At 44.3% G+C, this 19,147-nt stretch overlaps 2 protein-coding genes across 3 annotated transcripts; one reads left to right on the plus strand and one right to left on the minus strand.

The window, feature by feature from the left end:
- Positions 1-5,721: 5,721 nt before the first annotated feature.
- LOC123450000 (glutamate receptor 3.5-like) lies at positions 5,722-10,609 on the plus strand. 2 transcript variants are annotated; one of them, XM_045127397.1, is made up of 6 exons: positions 5,768-6,151; positions 7,315-8,660; positions 8,744-9,021; positions 9,196-9,227; positions 9,326-9,732; positions 9,847-10,609. In XM_045127397.1, exons 1-6 carry the CDS (start codon positions 5,884-5,886, stop codon positions 10,315-10,317), a joined length of 2,802 nt encoding a protein of 933 aa, XP_044983332.1. In that variant the 5' UTR covers positions 5,768-5,883; the 3' UTR covers positions 10,318-10,609. The 2 variants fall into 2 exon arrangements, with proteins under 2 accessions (XP_044983340.1, XP_044983332.1); XM_045127405.1 differs by lacking the exon at positions 9,847-10,609 and having other exon boundaries at positions 5,722-6,151; positions 9,331-9,413.
- A 779-nt stretch (positions 10,610-11,388) lies between these two features.
- LOC123450016 (UV-B-induced protein At3g17800, chloroplastic-like) lies at positions 11,389-14,667 on the minus strand. Its single transcript, XM_045127415.1, has 3 exons — positions 14,463-14,667; positions 13,149-13,423; positions 11,389-12,524 (listed from the first exon to the last, which is right to left on the minus strand). Exons 1-3 carry the CDS (start codon positions 14,577-14,579, stop codon positions 11,741-11,743), a joined length of 1,176 nt encoding a protein of 391 aa, XP_044983350.1. The 5' UTR covers positions 14,580-14,667; the 3' UTR covers positions 11,389-11,740.
- Positions 14,668-19,147: the final 4,480 nt, after the last annotated feature.

The raw sequence follows: 19,147 nt of genomic DNA on the forward strand, positions 1-19,147 counted from the left end.
GGTGGTATGTCGCGTCATACGCGGCCAGGGCACCAATATCGTAGCCGCTCACCACGTCGGCGTGATGATGCTGCTGCTGCGCGAGGGACGACGTCGTGGCCGCCTCGACGTCCTTGAGGCGCTTGGCGGTGCTGCCGATGGGTAACGCGGTGCTGTCGAGGATAAATTCAAACAAGCTAGCTTAATTACTTTAATTAATCAGGTGAGAATCATTATATATTCAAATGTCACAAAATTAGAAGAATTCTTTGTATAACAAGACGTCCGTCAGACCGCCTGTTTTCCGGACGAGTACGCGTGAGACTCCATCGTGAGGTCGCTTCATACTCTGAAAAACAATAAGATTATAAACTATAACCGATGTTTATCGGAACCGGATATAAGAAACTGACACACGGAGCAAGTTTTACGATATTTTTAGCCCATTGTAACGCACGGGCATTTGTACTAGTAGAATACAAAAGAGATAGTGGAATGCATAGTCTTTATTTACTTCAAATGTTCCGAGTTAAAAAGAAAACATAAAAACCGACCCACATGCCAAAGAGATAGAACAACAGGAATTGTGATTACATGACCCATTCATGTTTCATCAAAACGGTTGCATCCAAAGCCTGACTCCTTCTACTCCTGAAAAAACAAAGCCCAACTCCTTCCTCATCTCTCTAGGTGAAACAAGGACAACATACTAGGCGATTCTTATTTGGCGCATCACGCGTCCATTACTGTGTATTTTCCAAACGGGCGCTTTAAGCGCCCCCACACTGGGCCGACCCATGTAGCTCTTTTTCTTTCTATGTCGCGACAAATGCACGATGGTTGTGAATCGTACCACCAACCTACCTCATCGAGGTAGGCTGGTGTAACCACCCTGTCACGCAGTGGGATCTGGTAAATCACAACCTTTTCTTTCTTTTATTCTTTAGTTTTAAATTTTCCCTTCTTTTTTACTTTTTTCCTTTTTCCTTTTATTTTTATTTTTTGCACTTCCTCGTTTGATGAATTGTTTGCAAACATCTGAAGTTTTTCTTCAAAGCAATGAAAATTTTATGGACTTTTTATTAAATCCAATAGAATTGTTGTGAAATTCAATGAAAATTTTCAAATTTATTTAACCACTTTTAAATTTTGATGAACTTTCTTTAAAATTCAATTAACTTTTTAAAGTTTGATGATTTTTTATCAATTTTGATGAACTTTTTTCAAAGTCACTGAGTTTTTTTCCAAATTTGATGAAAAAAATAATTAAAATTCAATGACCATTTTTTTTAAATCCACGAATTGTTTTTAAATGATAATTTTTTGTAATTCAATGATTACTATTTTCAAATTGATGATTTTTTTAATAAATTTAATGTACTTTAGTTTTAAATAAAGTCCACGATTGATCATATTTTTCTCAATATCTTGAAATTTTTTTTTTATATCCCTGAACATATTTGAATTCACGAATTTTTTTACGTTTTTTTTTCTGGTTTTCAAATGCGATCGAGTGAACTCAGAAAATAAGATGTAATGGAATCTCACTCTATATTGGCCGGCCCACCAGGGTTGGTGTGAGGGCGTTAGGGAGCTTCCATGGCTCTTGAACCGCCCAATAGGAATGGAGCGCGACGCACAGGAGCCATGTGACTAGGAAAAATTGAAAGCGACGCCGCAAGTAGCCAAGCCCATAACGTTGCTCTCCTCCACGTGTGATGCTAGCTACTAGAGATAATTGATTCTTGTGAACGAAATTGCATCCTGAATATGTTTAATAACTTAATTTTGGGTATTTTTAAAAACAAAAGCTTAATGTTGCAGGATATTCCCTGTCCCATGTTATTTTCCGTACTTGTATTGTAACATATAATTTTTCAAAAATTTGAACACAATTTGTAAGTTCACACACATTTTGAAAAAATGTGAACATTTTCAAAAACAAGAAATGTTCCTTCATACGTGTCAAACGTATCTAGTTTTTTAAACAATTATCATCTTATTTTAGACTCAAATTTGCATGATATGAATGAAACTAATCCAGAATTGACGCTCTTTTCAGTAGAGGTGTTGTTTTTTTTACAAATAAAAGTTCTTGAAATCGGATGAAACTTTTTTTTCATTTTTTTATAAAAAATATAATAAATACTAGAGCAAAGACCCACTAGTGGGGGCCCACCTGCTGGTCCCAGGCCAACAGGACGCGCCCTGATGACTTCAGGCCACCTCGTGGCTTCTCCGATCCTAATTACAGTCCTATAAATTCACAATCACGAAGAAAAAATAGGAAATGAGTTTTCATCATGTTTTACGAGACAGAGTCACCATCATCTCTTGTTTTTCCTTCGAAGGGCTGATGTGGAGTTCGTTTGGGGCTAAAGAGAGGGGATTCGTCATCGTTGCCATCATCAACCCTTCTTCATCAATAAATTCATGATACTCATCACTGGGAGTGAGTAATTTCTTTGTAGGCTTGCTGGTCGATGATGGGATTCGATGAAATTGATCATGCAATCAAGTTGCCTTGATAGGATTTGAACCCAGTTATACACTATGTTATGAGATTAATGTTGTTATGATTTTGCTATACTTAATGCTTGTCACTAGGACCCGAGTGTCATGATTTCAGATCTAAACCTATTATGTTTTCTTTGTGATGAAAGTGTTTAGATCCTATCTTGCAAGTTATATGCACCTATTATGTGTCATGATCCGCATACCCCAAGGTGACAATAATTGATACTCTTTTTCCGCATGTTAGTTTTTTTGTTAGAAATGACAAAAATATTCAATTAATATTAGGAAATGTATTTCCAATTTTAAAATGTGTTCATGCAATTACGAAATGTATTTCTAGTTTTTAAACGCGTTCATGCTATTAGGAAATGTATTGCTAGTTTTAAAAAGTGTTCGCGTGTTTCAACAATTTTTTTGTGTTTGTCAAAAGATATATTTTCTAATAAATATAACTTTAAGACTATGTGTGGAAAAATAATTAGTAGCCTAGTATTCCCCAGGGATTATAGATACTCAAATGAACAATTTCTAAATTACACATACATTTCTATAATTTAAAAATCATTTATTTATATGATTGTGTAAATGACAAGTAAATAATTTTAAAAAATACATTCACATGTTTTGAAATTATTTTCTCTCTATATATTATTAATAAGATCAGAATATTATAACTTCATGTCTAATACTATTGTAATAATTTACATAATTTTTACAATTTTCTAAAGAATAAAAAAATCTCACATGTGAAAGGACCATGTAAAAAGGAAAAAACTAACATTTAAAAAGAGGAACACATAATATTACTCAAAAACATGAAAATTAAATTAAAAATTTGAAAATATAACACTTTCAAAATTTAAAAATACGTTATTAAATATGTGAATGCTTTGAATAATTATGAAAACATTTTATAATTCTTTAATATGATTTTAGTTACATAAATATTTAGGCTAGACATTGTGGGGTAATTTAGTTAGTAACATTCGCTTGGGACTAGCAAATATGTTGATGTAACAGACAACTAAAGAAGCGAGAGGGGTTTGAATAAGATAGATATCGTATCATATTGAATGTTATACTATATGTGTCACACATTCAATAAATGAGATCGTCTATGATACTAATTTATGATATTATGTATTATAAATATGACATAATATAATATTATCATATGTTGAATATTCATTTTTTATTGTGATTATAGTTTACGTATTTTTTATAATTTCTAAAACAGGAAAATAAGTAACATGTGGAAAAAGGGGACGCAATGACTGTAGTCTGCAGCACAATAAATCCCGGGGTCATTGAGTCTTGTATATGGTCATTGAGTCAAAACACAATGCAAGCTGCTCTAAAAAAACACTATGTAATCTAGTCTGTCTCGTACTGTAAGTGCCCCCCCCCTTGTTGGTGTGTCTACTCAGCAACACATATGTAGTTGAATCATATTGTCAAGTTTTAGTATCATTTCGGTGTACTTTTCAAGTTCAGGCACGAAAGTAAACATCAATGGCAACTTGTAAGCACCAAAGTGTATTTTAGTATGTTATTTGATTTATATATCAACCCGCAGTCCATATGAAATGATTTTAAAGTGTACCCATATCTTTTAAACCCTAACTTCAAATTTAGCATGTTATATATAAATTTGATTAGAGAATGTGTAGAATCTGAATATGATGTTATTTTACGTTTAAACATTTTTAAAATATTATTTATGATGCAACTTTAATCAATACCGCATCATTCGTGTTTCTTTCATATCCGTATCGATCCGGATTAAAAAAGAACACCTCAGCAAGACCAGGATTGGAGACGAAAGACTAGCAAAAACCTCACATGAAAAAAACTACATCAGACATGTTTTTTCATATCCTGCCAAATCTAATGCCGAAAGAAAGATACCTTAGGATTGATAACATTCAAACGTATAGTGTGAGGCCACCGTCGGCGAGAGTGAGAAGGAGGATAAATAGCAACACGGATGCGATGTCATGTCGAAAGGAAGGATGTGGACTTGTTGGGGTCTTGGCTCATGGTTATCGGGTTAAGATGATTACGGTATTTTCTTTTTTTCCATTGCCACGCGTGGTTTCTTTTGCTAGTGCGTAACAATAAGATTAAGATTGTATGCTGGGTAGCAGTCATTTATTATGCCCTTGTATAAAAAGGAGTCATTTTCGATCTGAAGAACATCATTTGTCCTAATAAGGTTGTTTTTTTCCTTTTTTGAAAGCTTAACGCTTGGAGCTGGGAAATAGGGATCTATGAGCAGATCAAGGCCCCCAACCCACCTCTCTCTTTACAACACAACAACAGTAGGACGCTGGGGGTGTTTGTTTCAAGGAACTTTTTGGTGTAGGGACTAAAAAAAATCCCCTTTTAGTCTCATGTGAAACAAACATGAGAGACTTTTAGGGACTAAAAGGGGGTATTTGGGACTAAAGGAAGAAGTCCCTATGAAAGGGTCTTTTTAGGACTTTTTTCAACAGTTTCCCTACTTTTAGCATGTCATTTAATAACTTCTAGTACATTACTAGGGGTAACATGGTCTTTTTGCATGTCATTTAATGACCTTTAGTCCCTGTTTAGGGGGTGTTTCTTTACAGGGACTTTTTGCTCTAGGGACTAAAAAAATCTGTTTTAGTCCCATGTAAAAGAAACAAGAGGGACTTTTAGGGACTAAAAGGAGGGTATTTGAGACTAAGGGAAGAAGTCCTTATGGGAGGGACTTTTTGACACCTTTTCCAACAGTGCCCCTACTTTTAACATGCCATTTAATAACTTCTACCCCCTCCGTTTCAAAATATAAGACCTTTTAGGTATTTGACTAGAAGACTACATACGTAGCAAAATGAGTGAATCTATACTCTAAAATATGTCTATGTACATCCGTATGTAGTTTATAGTACAATCTCTAAAAGGTCTTATATTTAGGAACGGAGGGAGTAACACATTAGTAGGGGTAACATGATCTTTTTGCATGTCATTTAATGACCTCTAGTCCCTGTTTACTTCCTGGAAAGAAACGGATAGGGACTAGAGACATTTTAGTTAGGACTAAAAAAAAGTCCTAGGACTTTTTAAAAAACAGGGTCTTAGTCCATGTAAACAAACGGATAGGGACTAGAGAGTTTTTAGTTGAGAATAAAAAAAAGTCTTTGTGAGTTCTGAAACAAACAGGGCACCTATCTAGTGACAAAATGTTTTGAGCAGTGCTGAAAGGGAATAAAGGGGTCACAAATTTGTCACGTGACTTGCGCTGCGTGCGTGATGCACATGTAGGAACTGCCAAGCAAACACCCACGCTGCTGTGCTGTGGCGCGACGGACACACACAGACAGAACAGACAGACAGGGACGGGGAAGCTCGTGGATTAGGCCAATGGGCGCGCTCCAGCTGATGCCGCTGCTCCTGGCCTTGCTCGCCGCCGCGGCGAGGGCGGTCACCGCGGCGGGGGCCGGGCCGCGTCCGAGCGAGGTCGCCGTGGGCGCGCTCTTCACCTACGACTCCGTCATTGGCCGCGCGGCGCGGCTCGCCATCGAGCTCGCCGTCGACGACGTCAACGCGGACCGCACGGTGCTCGCCGGCACCCGGCTCAGCCTCATCGCGCAGGACACCAACTGCAGCGGCTTCGTCGGGACCATCGAAGGTATGCTTGCTGCTCCCAGCCTCCCCCTCTCTGAATCTCTCACTTGCTCAATGCTCATGTTCATGTCGACCTCAAGAGCTGCCTGAAATTACAGTAATTTCGAGTGGAAAGATTCACCTTCGAGCAGCGAAGTGCAATGGTTTCGAATACTGTGACCATACGAACGACTGCTGATGTAGCCCTACCGATCTGTAAATTATTGATCTGCAGCTGCAATCTGCAAACCCTTAGAAAAACCAAAGTGGTTGTCGCTGCTTTGATTCAGAATGCCAGATAAGTTGCACGTTGGGAGTAGTGGTTGCTAGCCTTGCTTGGCAGCTTTGCTTTCCACTTTTGCAGTACGGCGTCTTTTTATTAGTCATGAAGTACTCTCTTCATCCGTTTTTATCCCCGGGAATTATTCTGCAATTGCTTGTGCAGTTTCAGTGGCATTTCCTTTTGGGTTAGACAATTGCTTGTACAGTTTCAGTTTTTATATAGGACCTAAATGTAGACCAGCAAGAAATATTCAATTCAGTTCCAGTCTATCATTGGTTTACTGTATTTATATCTGTCTGAACTAAGGTCAAGGTGACCTCTTGGCTCTTGCCCATTATTTGTACTACAGTTTAACTACAATAATTGCCTGCCTCATGCCTTATGAGATGATTTGATAATGTTTAAACTGGAAACAGAGAGACCAACTGTTCGCTCGACCTTATGATGGCATTGTCCTTTCTTAAGAGTTTTAATAACCACTCTCTCTTTGGAAATAGAAGAGAAAAAGACAAAAAGCATGCCGGTGCACTGGTACCACAAATGGCATAACTTATGAACTTGCTTTATACTATTCCGTATGTTGCAAGAAACGTGTCTCACCTATTATGGGGAATCCAGTTCTTCACTTTATTCTCATGCAAGATCCCTTTTTCCTTTTCTTCTTTGTGTCATGTGTGACCATCAGAATAAACAGATTTATCGGAGGCTGTTCCTCTTTGTTTGAAGCAGCACTAGTTTCTCTGTTTCTTTCAGACAACAAAGTTTGCTTACCATTTGTAGATCCTAACTTTTGAGCAGAATTAACACTTACGGATGCGAAAACTTAGCTTCAATTTATCAGATGTAGCTGCTGCTCTGTTGGATAGTCCACGAACAGATTCACAATTTTTTCTACTTGGTTGCAGCATTGGAGCTAATGGAGAAAAATGTAGTTGCTGTTATTGGCCCACAGTCATCTGGTATAGGCCATGTCATCTCCCATGTTGTTAACGAGCTACATGTTCCTCTTCTATCATTTGCGGCCACTGATCCAACGCTTTCCGCGTCAGAGTATCCTTACTTCATAAGGACAACCATAAATGACCTCTTCCAAATGAATGCTGTTGCCAGCATTGTTGATTACTATCAGTGGAAAGAGGTGACTGCTATATTTGTTGATGATGATTATGGACGCGGCGGCGTGTCAGCCCTCGGCGACGCACTTGCAGCAAAGAGGGCGAAGATTTCACATAAAGCAGCCATTCCTCCGAACTCAAACACAGAGGTGATCAATGATGTGTTGTTCAGAGCAAATATGATGGAATCAAGGGTCATGGTTGTGCATGCCAATCCTGACACAGGGATGAGGATATTTTCTGTTGCCAACAAGCTCCAGATGATGGCCAATGGCTATGTCTGGATAGTAACTGACTGGCTAGCCGCTGTCCTGGATTCCTCGGCGTCTGGAGATCTTAAAGATATGAGTCATATTCAGGGACTGATTGTTCTTCGTCAGCACACTCCTGAATCTGATGCCAAGGACAAGTTCATAACCAAATGGAACAATGCTGCTCGTAGCAGAGGCATTACTTCTGGTTTGAATTCATATGGTTTCTATGCATACGACTCGGTCTGGGCTGTTGCTCGCGGCATCGATAAATTTCTTGATAATGGGCAGCAGGTCAACTTCTCTACAGATCCAAAGCTGCACAGTTCAAATGATAGTACTTTGCAGCTGTCAACTCTCAAGGTATTTGATGGTGGTGAGCAAATGCTGCAGCAGCTTCTGCTCACGAATTTCACGGGCCTAACTGGTCCGGTCCGATTTAATTCGGACCGCAATCTGGTACGCCCAGCGTATGATATCCTTAATGTGGGTGGTTCTGGCTCCCGGTTGATTGGCTACTGGTCCAACTACTCAGACCTCTCTGTGGCTGCTCCTGAAACTTTGTATCAGAAGCCACCGAATGCTTCTTCAGTTGCCCAACGGCTCTACAATGTCGTCTGGCCGGGTGATTCCACCACTACACCTAAGGGGTGGGTTTTCCCGAACAATGGTCAGCCTCTGCGCGTCGGTGTTCCGATCAAGGCGAGCTTCAAGGAGTTAGTGGCAGGTGACAGGGGCTCTGATCATGTGACTGGCTATTGCGTCGACATATTCAACGCGGCTATCAAACTGCTTCCTTACCCGGTTCCTTGCCAGTTCATAACAATCGGGGATGGTAGAAAGAACCCTAACTACGACGACATTATTAGTATGGTTGCTGACAATGTATGCTCGATCTCATTCTTTGTTCCGGTGCATGTCTTTAACCATTTTGTTACCAGTCCTCTGATCTGTTTCATTTTCACTAGTCCCTTGATGCAGCTGTAGGAGACTTTGCTATTGTGAGAAACAGAACAAAGATGGCAGAATTCACACAGCCTTATATTGAGTCAGGGCTTGTGATAGTAGCGCCGGTGCAAAGAGCAGCTTCGAGTGCCTGGGCTTTCCTGAAACCCTTCACGCTGGAGATGTGGTGTGTAACAGGCGCTCTTTTTATTTTCGTGGGGATAGTTGTTTGGATTCTTGAACATCGGACCAATGAGGAGTTTCGAGGCTCTCCGCGGAGACAAATTATAACAATAATTTGGTGAGCTTCTGTCGCTACTTAGGATGTATTCTATCCTACCCTACCAAGTCTGGCTTGAGTTTATAATTCATGAGGCAGAGTGTAATGTACTACTGTACTTGTTTTGTTGGTGATTTTGTAAATGTTATATGTTAGGAAAGAATTGACTGACATTTCATTCTTATAATATTTCAGGTTTAGCTTCTCAACAATGTTCTTCTCACACAGTAAGTACATTAGATCCATCACATGATATTATGCTTTACTCATCCATGGTGCTTCCCATGTTGTGGACGGAAACATGTTGACATGAAACTCACTTCAGGGCAGAACACCGGGAGCGCGCTTGGGCGGTTCGTGTTGATCATATGGTTGTTCGTTGTGCTGATAATCAATTCGAGCTATACTGCTAGCTTGACGTCAATCCTCACAGTCCAACAGCTATCCACAGGAATAACCGGGATCGACAATCTGATTTCAAGTGGTTTACCTATTGGATACCAGGCTGGAAAATTCACCAAAAACTACCTGGTCGAAGAGCTCAGTATTCCGGAGTCTCGCTTAGTAGCGCTAAATACGATTAAGGAGTATGCCGACGCCCTTACACGTGGGTCAGAAGACGGTGGTGTCGCTGCAATCGTCGATGAGATGCCATATGTTGAGATCTTCCTGTCATACCACTGCGATTTCAGAATAGTGGGACGGGAGTTCACAAAGGAGGGATGGGGCTTTGTACGTTCATCATCTTCCTTACTCTAATAACTTTCTCTTGGTCACTCATCGTCATTTCATCTCATTGTCAGGGAAACTATTTATTCTTCTCCATTATCTTCTTCTTTTTTGCAGGCATTCCAGAGAGACTCCCCCCTCGCCGCGGACTTATCGACGGCCATCCTTCAACTTTCAGAGAGTGGCCAGCTCCAGAGGATCCACGACGAGTGGTTCACGAGGCCGAGCTGCTCCTCTGATGACAGTGAGGTGGCAGCAACCAGCCTTGGTCTCAGAAGCTTCTGGGGCCTTTTCCTCGTGTGCGCCCTGATATGCCTCTTGGCTCTGGTGGTATTCTTCATACGGGTTTGCTGGCAGTATAGCCATTACTCCAGCTCTGAAGCTGCTGCTGAACCCAGTGCAGCTGATGTTGCCGCCACCACCGATGCTGTCGAAAGGCAGCGAAGACCGTCACGGCTTGGCAGCTTCAGAGAGCTGATAGAGTTTGTTGACAAGAAGGAGGCAGAAGTCAGGAGAACGATGAAGCGGAGACCGAGTGAGAAAGATAAGCAGCCTGCTGAATCCTCGGATGCTCAGCCAGTGGCTTGAGCAGAGAACGTTCTCTCTGACTTCAGTCCTTCAGCTGGCAAAACAGGGAAGGAAGCACGATACCGGTAATATGTTGAATTGAGTTCTTGCCCAAAAAGAATAGTATGGTGATCTAACTTGCTAAAGGCTTTGAAAGTGATCTAACTTGTTGTTGTAGCATGATCTAAGAATCTTTTTTCTTTCATCAAGTCATTAGAATCTTGTCTCCAATGTACACAGTTTGTACTACTAAACAATTCTCTTCCCAGCTGGCTTGTTTCTCAAGCTGTGAAAGTGGTTTATTTCAGTTGCATCTCTAACAAGCATTGATCTGTTTGGCTGACTATGATTTATGTGTTGAGACCATGGTAGAGCACAATTGGAAACTAGACACAAAATATTCAAGATGTAAGGTATAACCCTTCTTTTTATTAAGCAAATCTCTGGGAGAGAATAAATGTGCTGGACATGCCTGTGGTGAATGATTATATGCATTCTGATGCTTCAAATTTTCAACTGTATTGAGTTTCTGTGTTGGTGTATCTATTGACAGTCTAAGCAAATGTGCAGAAGGCTGAGAAGTAACATGTAACCATTTAAATCATGTTCGCTATTTTTTATTTCTTTCTATGAGCAGTTAACTGGAGTTTATGGAATAGCTGAGACACAACTGAAGTTTATTAATTAAGCTTGGTCACAGGTTTTATACCATTGTTAGGAATAATCCTTAGGCTTAACTTGATTAGACTGCAATCCTAGAATTGGAGCACCTAATTGCATATAACAGAGAGAGTGTTGAGACCATAGGGGCAATGGGTGAGGCCATTTCCGGAGTCGAAGCGAGGTCCCTTGTCTGCTCAGTCACAGGCGTGACAAATGGTCGGTGTAGACGATCGTGGCAGGTACCAGCACCCTTCGGGTCGCCCATCACTGTCAGGTGACTGGAGACGGCCTTCCCATCATCCAATCGCAGGTAGGTTCGGATGCCCCTGATCAGGGAGCGAATATTGGTGTGTGGCTCCTCCCCTTAAGGTTATCGCACTAGTTGGCTGGAGATCAATTCATCAATCAAAGCTTTGAGCCATGGTCAAATGGACTTTCACACTTTGTACTAAACAAAATCTTCTTACATCTGAAGATGCACGAGTGTATCACTACACCGTATTACAGATTACAGAATGCAAGCGAATGCCAAAATGGGCATATGCTTACTGGCACCATTTATACAACAAGGTCATAAGTAGATCTTTTTTTAGTGCCTGCAAGGTTTTTATATCAGAAAAAAGGCTACATATTTTAGCACCTGCAAGGTCAAGATTTACATGCGCAGAAAAGAAGAAGGTAATTTCCTAAAATATATACAAGGTCTCAGGAATCTTCTGCAAACTCTTCTTCCAGCGAGCTCCGTATCTACACTGCTCAGGTATCTTCTGGAGATCAATTTTCAGCTGTCCTGCAACTTGTATATCTCATCAACATAGTCTTCGGTATCCCAAAGGAAGGAACCGAATGCAATGGCTTCAAGCAGCAGCCTTTTTAGGGATGCTGGATCAAGTATCACCGCCTCGTCAATCTCCGTGGAGCCCATCTTTTCTCCAAAGAGTGCCCAGCTGTGCTTCTCGATGAGATTACAAGCCTCGTTAGTCCGCAGCTTCGCGCATAACTCCAAGGTCTTTGGGTCGAAGCCCATCATGTAACTCTTCAGGTCATGAGGATCAACAACAGAACTTGGTTTCGAAGAAGAAACCGTTTCCACGGAACCGCCAAAGGCCTCTTGATGTTCCTTTTTACGGGTAGTTGCAAGTTGAGCATTGAGAAGCTGAATCGGTTGTGAACATTCTTGTGACCGAGCAAGAGTCAAGTCCAAACGATGCCTTAGAGTGACAGACTTGAGGAAGTATCCATACATTATTGAAGCAGAATAGATCCGAGCTAATTGCAGTCTTTTGACCCGAAGTGTTGAGCGATTGATCTTGGGGCCATTCCTGTGCACCCATCTGATAATGCTAGTCAAGTGCTCCCTAATTTGACATAGCACCTCAGATCCATGAATGGATTCAAGATCTGCCTCCCTTGGTGGCCATATATGTAATCTTCTATTATTGATGATTTTTGATAGATTCGGAACCATCGGAACCTCAATCTTGGAATATTTATGAACAATCAACATGTACATGACGTCCTCAATAGCAGTCCTGCACTCCTGCTCCTTCATTTCAGCAATTCTCCTATTTGTAACGGTTCCAGACAATATGCTTAGTTATCCAGGAAAATATAATACAGTAACACAAGTGAAAAGAACAAAATAAAAATCAGGTTGACAATGTTTGCTATGTCAGGAATCCAACACTGCACCAGCTACATTAACAGATTCAGTTAAATCTGACGGTCTCTCTAAAAAAAGTTAAAATCTGACATATGTAGGTCATGAATAAACACATGGCAAACATGGAAGGGAATCCCGGATTGAATATAGGACTCTACTGCCCTTATTCTTTCATTTAGATATACTAACAATGGCCCATATCTTGTCCACACTGATACCAGGGAACACGTTAGCCTGTCCAGGTTTATGTTCCCACCAGACCTCTGGTGATACCCTTTCTTGTTTTGGATTTCAGCCTCACTTACAAGCTAAAACACTCATATTACGCTCCAGGTGCTATGAGGCCATGTCGAACTAATGAGTTTGTCATTCTTATACAAGAGTGCATTATGGTCTGTTTTCAGAAATGTTGGAAACATGTACACAAAAACATTGAAAACAAATCAAAGGCAGCAACAGTAGACTCTTCAGAGGCTGAAAGCCTGAGAACATTTTTTTCCAAAATGGACAGGCAGATAATACTAACCTGTGAAGACAGTCCTCGGGAGAACCGATACTATGTTCCCAGCGGGTCAGTGTGTCTTTCCTTTGAATAGACAGTTGCTGAAGTTGCCTTGCTGCAGCTACTAGAAAAATTTGAGGCTGGTTCTTCAATAAGCCACACAAGAAGCTCCCTTCCCAAGTTTGGGGCTCAAGTGGTGCATTGACGCTATCAAATTCAGATTCATCACCCTTTGCACCAGTAACAGTAGTCAGTAGCTTTCTGCTAGTGCATTTGGATCTCCGGTTCAACATATCTCCCTGCAATTTATAAAGTTGATAAATCTGTGATCACAAGTCCTGCACATGTATAATTTACTGTCGATTTTAAACTAATATAAGAGATGAATCAACTTAAAGTCAGTAAGAATTAAATGCATGCTTGGTTTTGATGCCCCAGATTGGCTTGCCAAAGAAGTTGCCAAACCCAGGAAATTTGGCCTCCAACTGGATTGACAATCCCATAGGATGGTGGCAATTTGAAACAAACGAAATCACCACAATCTTTGCCAAAAATTGACATCTTCTGGCATTGTCAACCTTTTTTTTTAGAGAAAAGGCATATCGCCCAGCTTTATAAATAAAGCCAGACTAGCACGGTCATCGAACAAACGACAGAGTTAAAGAGTTTAACGTAATTAAGCCAAGTACAGCCAACTGGTAAGGCAAGATGGCACGCAGGCCAACAAAACAAGGAGTCTGATAAAACTTCAGGTGGCGCCAGCGTCGAACGAGCAGGGCACAGGGCGATGGCAAGCAGGCAAAAAAAAAACAAAAAATCCATGTATGTCTGTGAGTTGGAGAGCGCAGAACTTAATAATTTGAGTAGTTTTCGTACAGGTACGTGCTTTGGCTCCAACTTAAGATAAGATCAATCTTGTTATTCTAGTACTCCAGCAGTATTTCAAATTGCCTACTTCAGCAGTAGTATTATTTTCACTAATTCCCGCCGTACCGGTCACTGGTTTACTGAGCCTGTTGGCACATCTGAACCAATCGGCAAGAGCCCAGAGAATCGGCAACGCTAATCAAATTCAAGCACCAAACTCCTTCCCGGACAAAGGGGAACCAATCGCAAGATAGCCCGGCACCTCAATTCGGGATCATCTGTCCATCTACCCAAGGTTAGATTAAAATCCAAGGACGTTTTCAGGCACGGGAACCAGCAGCGCTGGAAAATACCCACTAAACACTCACAAAGAGCACCAATCAATCAGTTTCCTCTGATTGAACCCAGACTCTCCTCGTCGAGGCCACGCCGAGAACAGGGGGATAGAAATGGATAGGAGGGTTGTAGAACCTGCTGCCAGCACGGGGACGGGGAGGAGAGGTACGAGGGCCGGCGGGATCCGCGGCAGACCGCGGCCGGCCCGCGGTCGCCGATGGCGGCGCGGGGGGCGGGGCGGAGGGCGGCCATGCTGAGGACGGGAGCAGGTGGCGACGGTGAGCGGATTCTTTTGAGGATAACGCCGTGTGCTGTGTCGAGTAGAGTACATTCGCAGCCATTCAACGTGTCGGACGGTGCACATCGGTCCTCAAAATTCCAACCACAAAAATGATTTTCACCGTTTTATTTTTTGAGCTGAAAAAAACATGTTCCACTGTAGAAAAATCTCCTTATGTATTCATATCACCTATTAACACCATTAAAATACTGAACCGGTATATTTTAAGATTAATGAAATCATCACAAGCAACATATAAAATACCACAGGTTTCATTGAATAATTTGAGCAAAGTAAAATCTGACAGGGGCACGGGGTTTAAACTCAAGCACTCAAGTTTTTAGTGAAATAAGTCAAGAAATAGAAAACTGTGACGGCATGTGGGCACAACAAAAACACTGTGATGTTGCTAGTCATCGCTGGTTAATTGTCCAGTGCTTGCCCCACACCGTTGTTCAAGTGTCCTAATGAAAAAGTTATGCAGGGGCGCGCGCGTGCACGGCCTGCAAGGTGGTTCTAGGGCCGATCCACTCGGGTGGATGTCCGACAGCTTTGGAGCGCGACGGCCATGGCGGGAGCTCGCGGGATGTGCCAGATCTGCATAGGCAGGACCGAGCTTGATTTCTGCGGTCTGCGATGGCCGGTGAGGGACCCTGTTGCGTGTTGGTGATGCGCAGAGGCTAGGTGTGGCGCTGTGCTGGTGCGTCATGGAGATGGTAGGCTGGATGACCTGACCGGGTCATGGGTTTTGGTGGTGTTGTTGCCGGCGAAAGCCGTACTCCGACAGTACTCGGAGTTGTCGATGGCGGCGCCTACAGGCACCGTTTCCTTGTTGGAGGCATCGATGTTGCAACACCCATTCTCCTTCCCCATCTTGCTCCAGGGGAAACCCCAGACCTGGACTCCTGGACCGGACGATGAAGTCACTTGTGTCTTGGCCCGACATCACATTTCCTCTTGGGGCATCGTTTTGGAGTTTGACTCGCTCAGAGGGACTCGGGGCTCGTGAAGGTGGTTGACGGCGGCTTACGTGGCATCTCCGTGTGAGCAGCAGAAGCATTCGTCACATGCAAGGTGCGTCATGCAAGCTATGTCTGCTAATCTCATGGGATTGCAGTGGCATATGTTTGCTCTTTCGGACATAGCACTCCTCTTCGATGCCGTGAGCTTCGTGGATATGCTTGTGGCAGCTCGGATTGTGATGTTGGAGGCTCGTGTTGGTGATGCGCAGAGGCTAGGTGTGGCGCTGTGCTGGTGCGTCATCGAGATGGTAGGCTGGATGACCTGACCGGGTCATGGGTTTTGGTGGTGGTGTTGCCGGCGAAAGCCGTACTCCGACAGTACTCGGAGTTGTCGATGGCGGCGCCTACAGGCACCGTTTCCTTGTTGGAGGCATCGATGTTGCAACACCCATTCTCCTTCCCCATCTTGCTCCGGGGGAAACCCCAGACCTGGACTCCTGGACCGGACGATGAAGTCGCTTGTGTCTTGGCCCGACATCACATTTCCTCTTGGGGCATCGTTTTGGAGTTTGACTCGCTCAGAGGGACTCGGGGCTCGTGAAGGTGGTTGACGGCGGCTTACGTGGCATCTCCGTGTGAGCAGCAGAAGCATTCGTCACATGCAAGGTGCGTCATGCAAGCTATGTCTGCTAATCTCATGGGATTGCAGTGGCATATGTTTGCTCTTTCGGACATAGCACTCCTCTTCGATGCCGTGAGCTTCGTGGATATGCTTGTGGCAGCTCGGATTGTGATGTTGGAGGCTCGTGTTGGTGATGCGCAGAGGCTAGGTGTGGCGTTGTGCTGGTGCGTCATCGAGATGGTAGGCTGGATGACCTGACCGGGTCATGGGTTTTGGTGGTGGTGTTGCCGGCGAAAGCCGTACTCCGACAGTACTCGGAGTTGTCGATGGCGGCGCCTACAGGCACCGTTTCCTTGTTGGAGGCATCGATGTTGCAACACCCATTCTCCTTCCCCATCTTGCTCCGGGGGAAACCTCAGACCTGGACTCCTGGACTGAGGATGAAGTCGCTTGTGTCTTGGCCCGACATCACATTTCCTCTTGGGGCATCGTTTTGGAGTTTGACTCGCTCAGAGGGACTCGGGGCTCGTGAAGGTGGTTGACGGCGGCTTACGTGGCATCTCCGTGTGAGCAGCAGAAGCATTCGTCACATGCAAGGTGCGTCATGCAAGCTATGTCTGCTAATCTCATGGGATTGCAGTGGCATATGTTTGCTCTTTCGGACATAGCACTCCTCTTCGATGCCGTGAGCTTCGTGGATATGCTTGTGGCAGCTCGGATTGTGATGTTGGAGGCTCGTGTTGGTGATGCGCAGAGGCTAGGTGTGGCGCTGTGCTGGTGCGTCATCGAGATGGTAGGCTGGATGACCTGACCGGGTCATGGGTTTTGGTGGTGGTGTTGCCGGCGAAAGCCGTACTCCGACAGTACTCGGAGTTTGTCGATGGCGGCGCCTACAGGCACCGTTTCCTTGTTGGAGGCATCGATGTTGCAACACCCATTCTCCTTCCCCATCTTGCTCCGGGGGAAACCCCAGACCTGGACTCCTGGACCGGACGATGAAGTCGCTTGTGTCTTGGCCCGACATCACATTTCCTCTTGGGGCATCGTTTTGGAGTTTGACTCGCTCAGAGGGACTCGGGGCTCGTGAAGGTGGTTGACGGCGGCTTACGTGGCATCTCCGTGTGAGCAGCAGAAGCATTCGTCACATGCAAGGTGCGTCATGCAAGCTATGTCTGCTAATCTCATGGGATTGCAGTGGCATATGTTTGCTCTTTCGGACATAGCACTCCTCTTCGATGCCGTGAGCTTCGTGGATATGCTTGTGGCAGCTCGGATTGTGATGTTGGAGGCTCGTGTTGGTGATGCGCAGAGGCTAGGTGTGGCGTTGTGCTGGTGCGTCATCGAGATGGTAGGCTGGATGACCTGACCGGGTCATGGGTTTTGGTGGTGGTGTTGCCGGCGAAAGCCGTACTCCGACAGTACTCGGAGTTGTCGATGGCGGCGCCTACAGGCACCGTTTCCTTGTTGGAGGCATCGATGTTGCAACACCCATTCTCCTTCCCCATCTTGCTCCGGGGGAAACCTCAGACCTGGACTCCTGGACTGAGGATGAAGTCGCTTGTGTCTTGGCCCGACATCACATTTCCTCTTGGGGCATCGTTTTGGAGTTTGACTCGCTCAGAGGGACTCGGGGCTCGTGAAGGTGGTTGACGGCGGCTTACGTGGCATCTCTGTGTGAGCAGCAGAAGCATTCGTCACATGCAAGGTGCGTCAGGCAAGCTATGTCTGCTAATCTCATGGGATTGCAGTGGCATATGTTTGGTCTATCGGACATAGCGTTCCTCTTTGATGTCGTGAGCTTCGTGGATATGCTTGTGGTAGCTCGGATTGATACAACGGTTTTTGGTGTGTACTATGATAGGAGCGCAGGCGCTCGAGTGCCCGGCCGAGTGTGTTGTGGAGTAGGGCCTTTTTGCGTGGTGTATGTTTTTTGTGCTTTAGGTCTAGCCTAGCTAGACGTTGGACATGTTTTTGCCTGGTTTTTCTTTAATAAACCAAGCAGTTTGAGTCTTTGTACCGTCTTCTTCTTCACAATGAATATCAAAGCTCTCTTTCAAGAAAAGGTTAAACCAAAATGATCAACAATTGAAATCGAGTCAGCGACTACTTAAAAATAATCTAAAAAGGAGAAGCTATTGGTAGTTAATTAAGGTGTAAGGGGAATCTTTTCATAATTCACAACCAACCTTGCAGCCTCACGGGGTTGTTCATCGACATAATAGATCAAACTACTATTATGACGAGAATGCGTCAATTCGTAATTAACGAACGGTAACGATTGAGTTGTACTGCCCAGCTCGAGAGTTGGAATCGTGGATAGTAGAGCATGCACTGCGCAGCTCCAGTCCTCCAGTATAAACGTGCTAAGGGCATTTTGGAAAGAAAAAATCACAGCTCGTCTGCGAAGGAAAAAAACAGCTCGCCCGCGACGGCGAGTCGAACTAGCCCATCTCACCCCATCCTGGCCCTCCCAATTCGTTCCCCACCACGCTCAGTAGGGTTCCGACCGCCGCCGGCGTGCGTTGCCCTCCCTCCCCTACGCCTCGTCACCGTCGGCACCTCCCACTCCTGCTCCCGCTCCTCCTCCTCGTCGCCGTGCTGCGGGGAGCGGCGCCCGTGGTCGTGCGCTCACTAGGGTTCCGGCCACCGCCGGTGTGCATTGCCCCTCCTCCGCCGCACATAGAGAGACACATGGCTCCTTCGCCTCGTCGCCGCCGGCACCTCCCCCTCCTGCTCCCGCTCCTCCTCCTTGTCGATGCGCTGTGGGGAGCGGCGCCGCCCGCGGGCGTCGCGGAGTTGTGCAAGGTGTGGCTGCTGCAGTCCATCCCCACCGACATGCCCCACCTCCGCCGCCTCCCGGGGGTCCTCTCCACAGGTACCGACCGGCTCCCCCTCTCCACCTCCCCACAATCAGCGAGACTGTTCTCGTCGTGGATCCATTCTGTTTGGTTCCTGG

This window comes from Hordeum vulgare, chromosome 1H (genome assembly GCF_904849725.1).
Source record: "Hordeum vulgare subsp. vulgare chromosome 1H, MorexV3_pseudomolecules_assembly, whole genome shotgun sequence".
In the NCBI taxonomy this organism is placed as follows: domain Eukaryota; kingdom Viridiplantae; phylum Streptophyta; class Magnoliopsida; order Poales; family Poaceae; genus Hordeum; species Hordeum vulgare.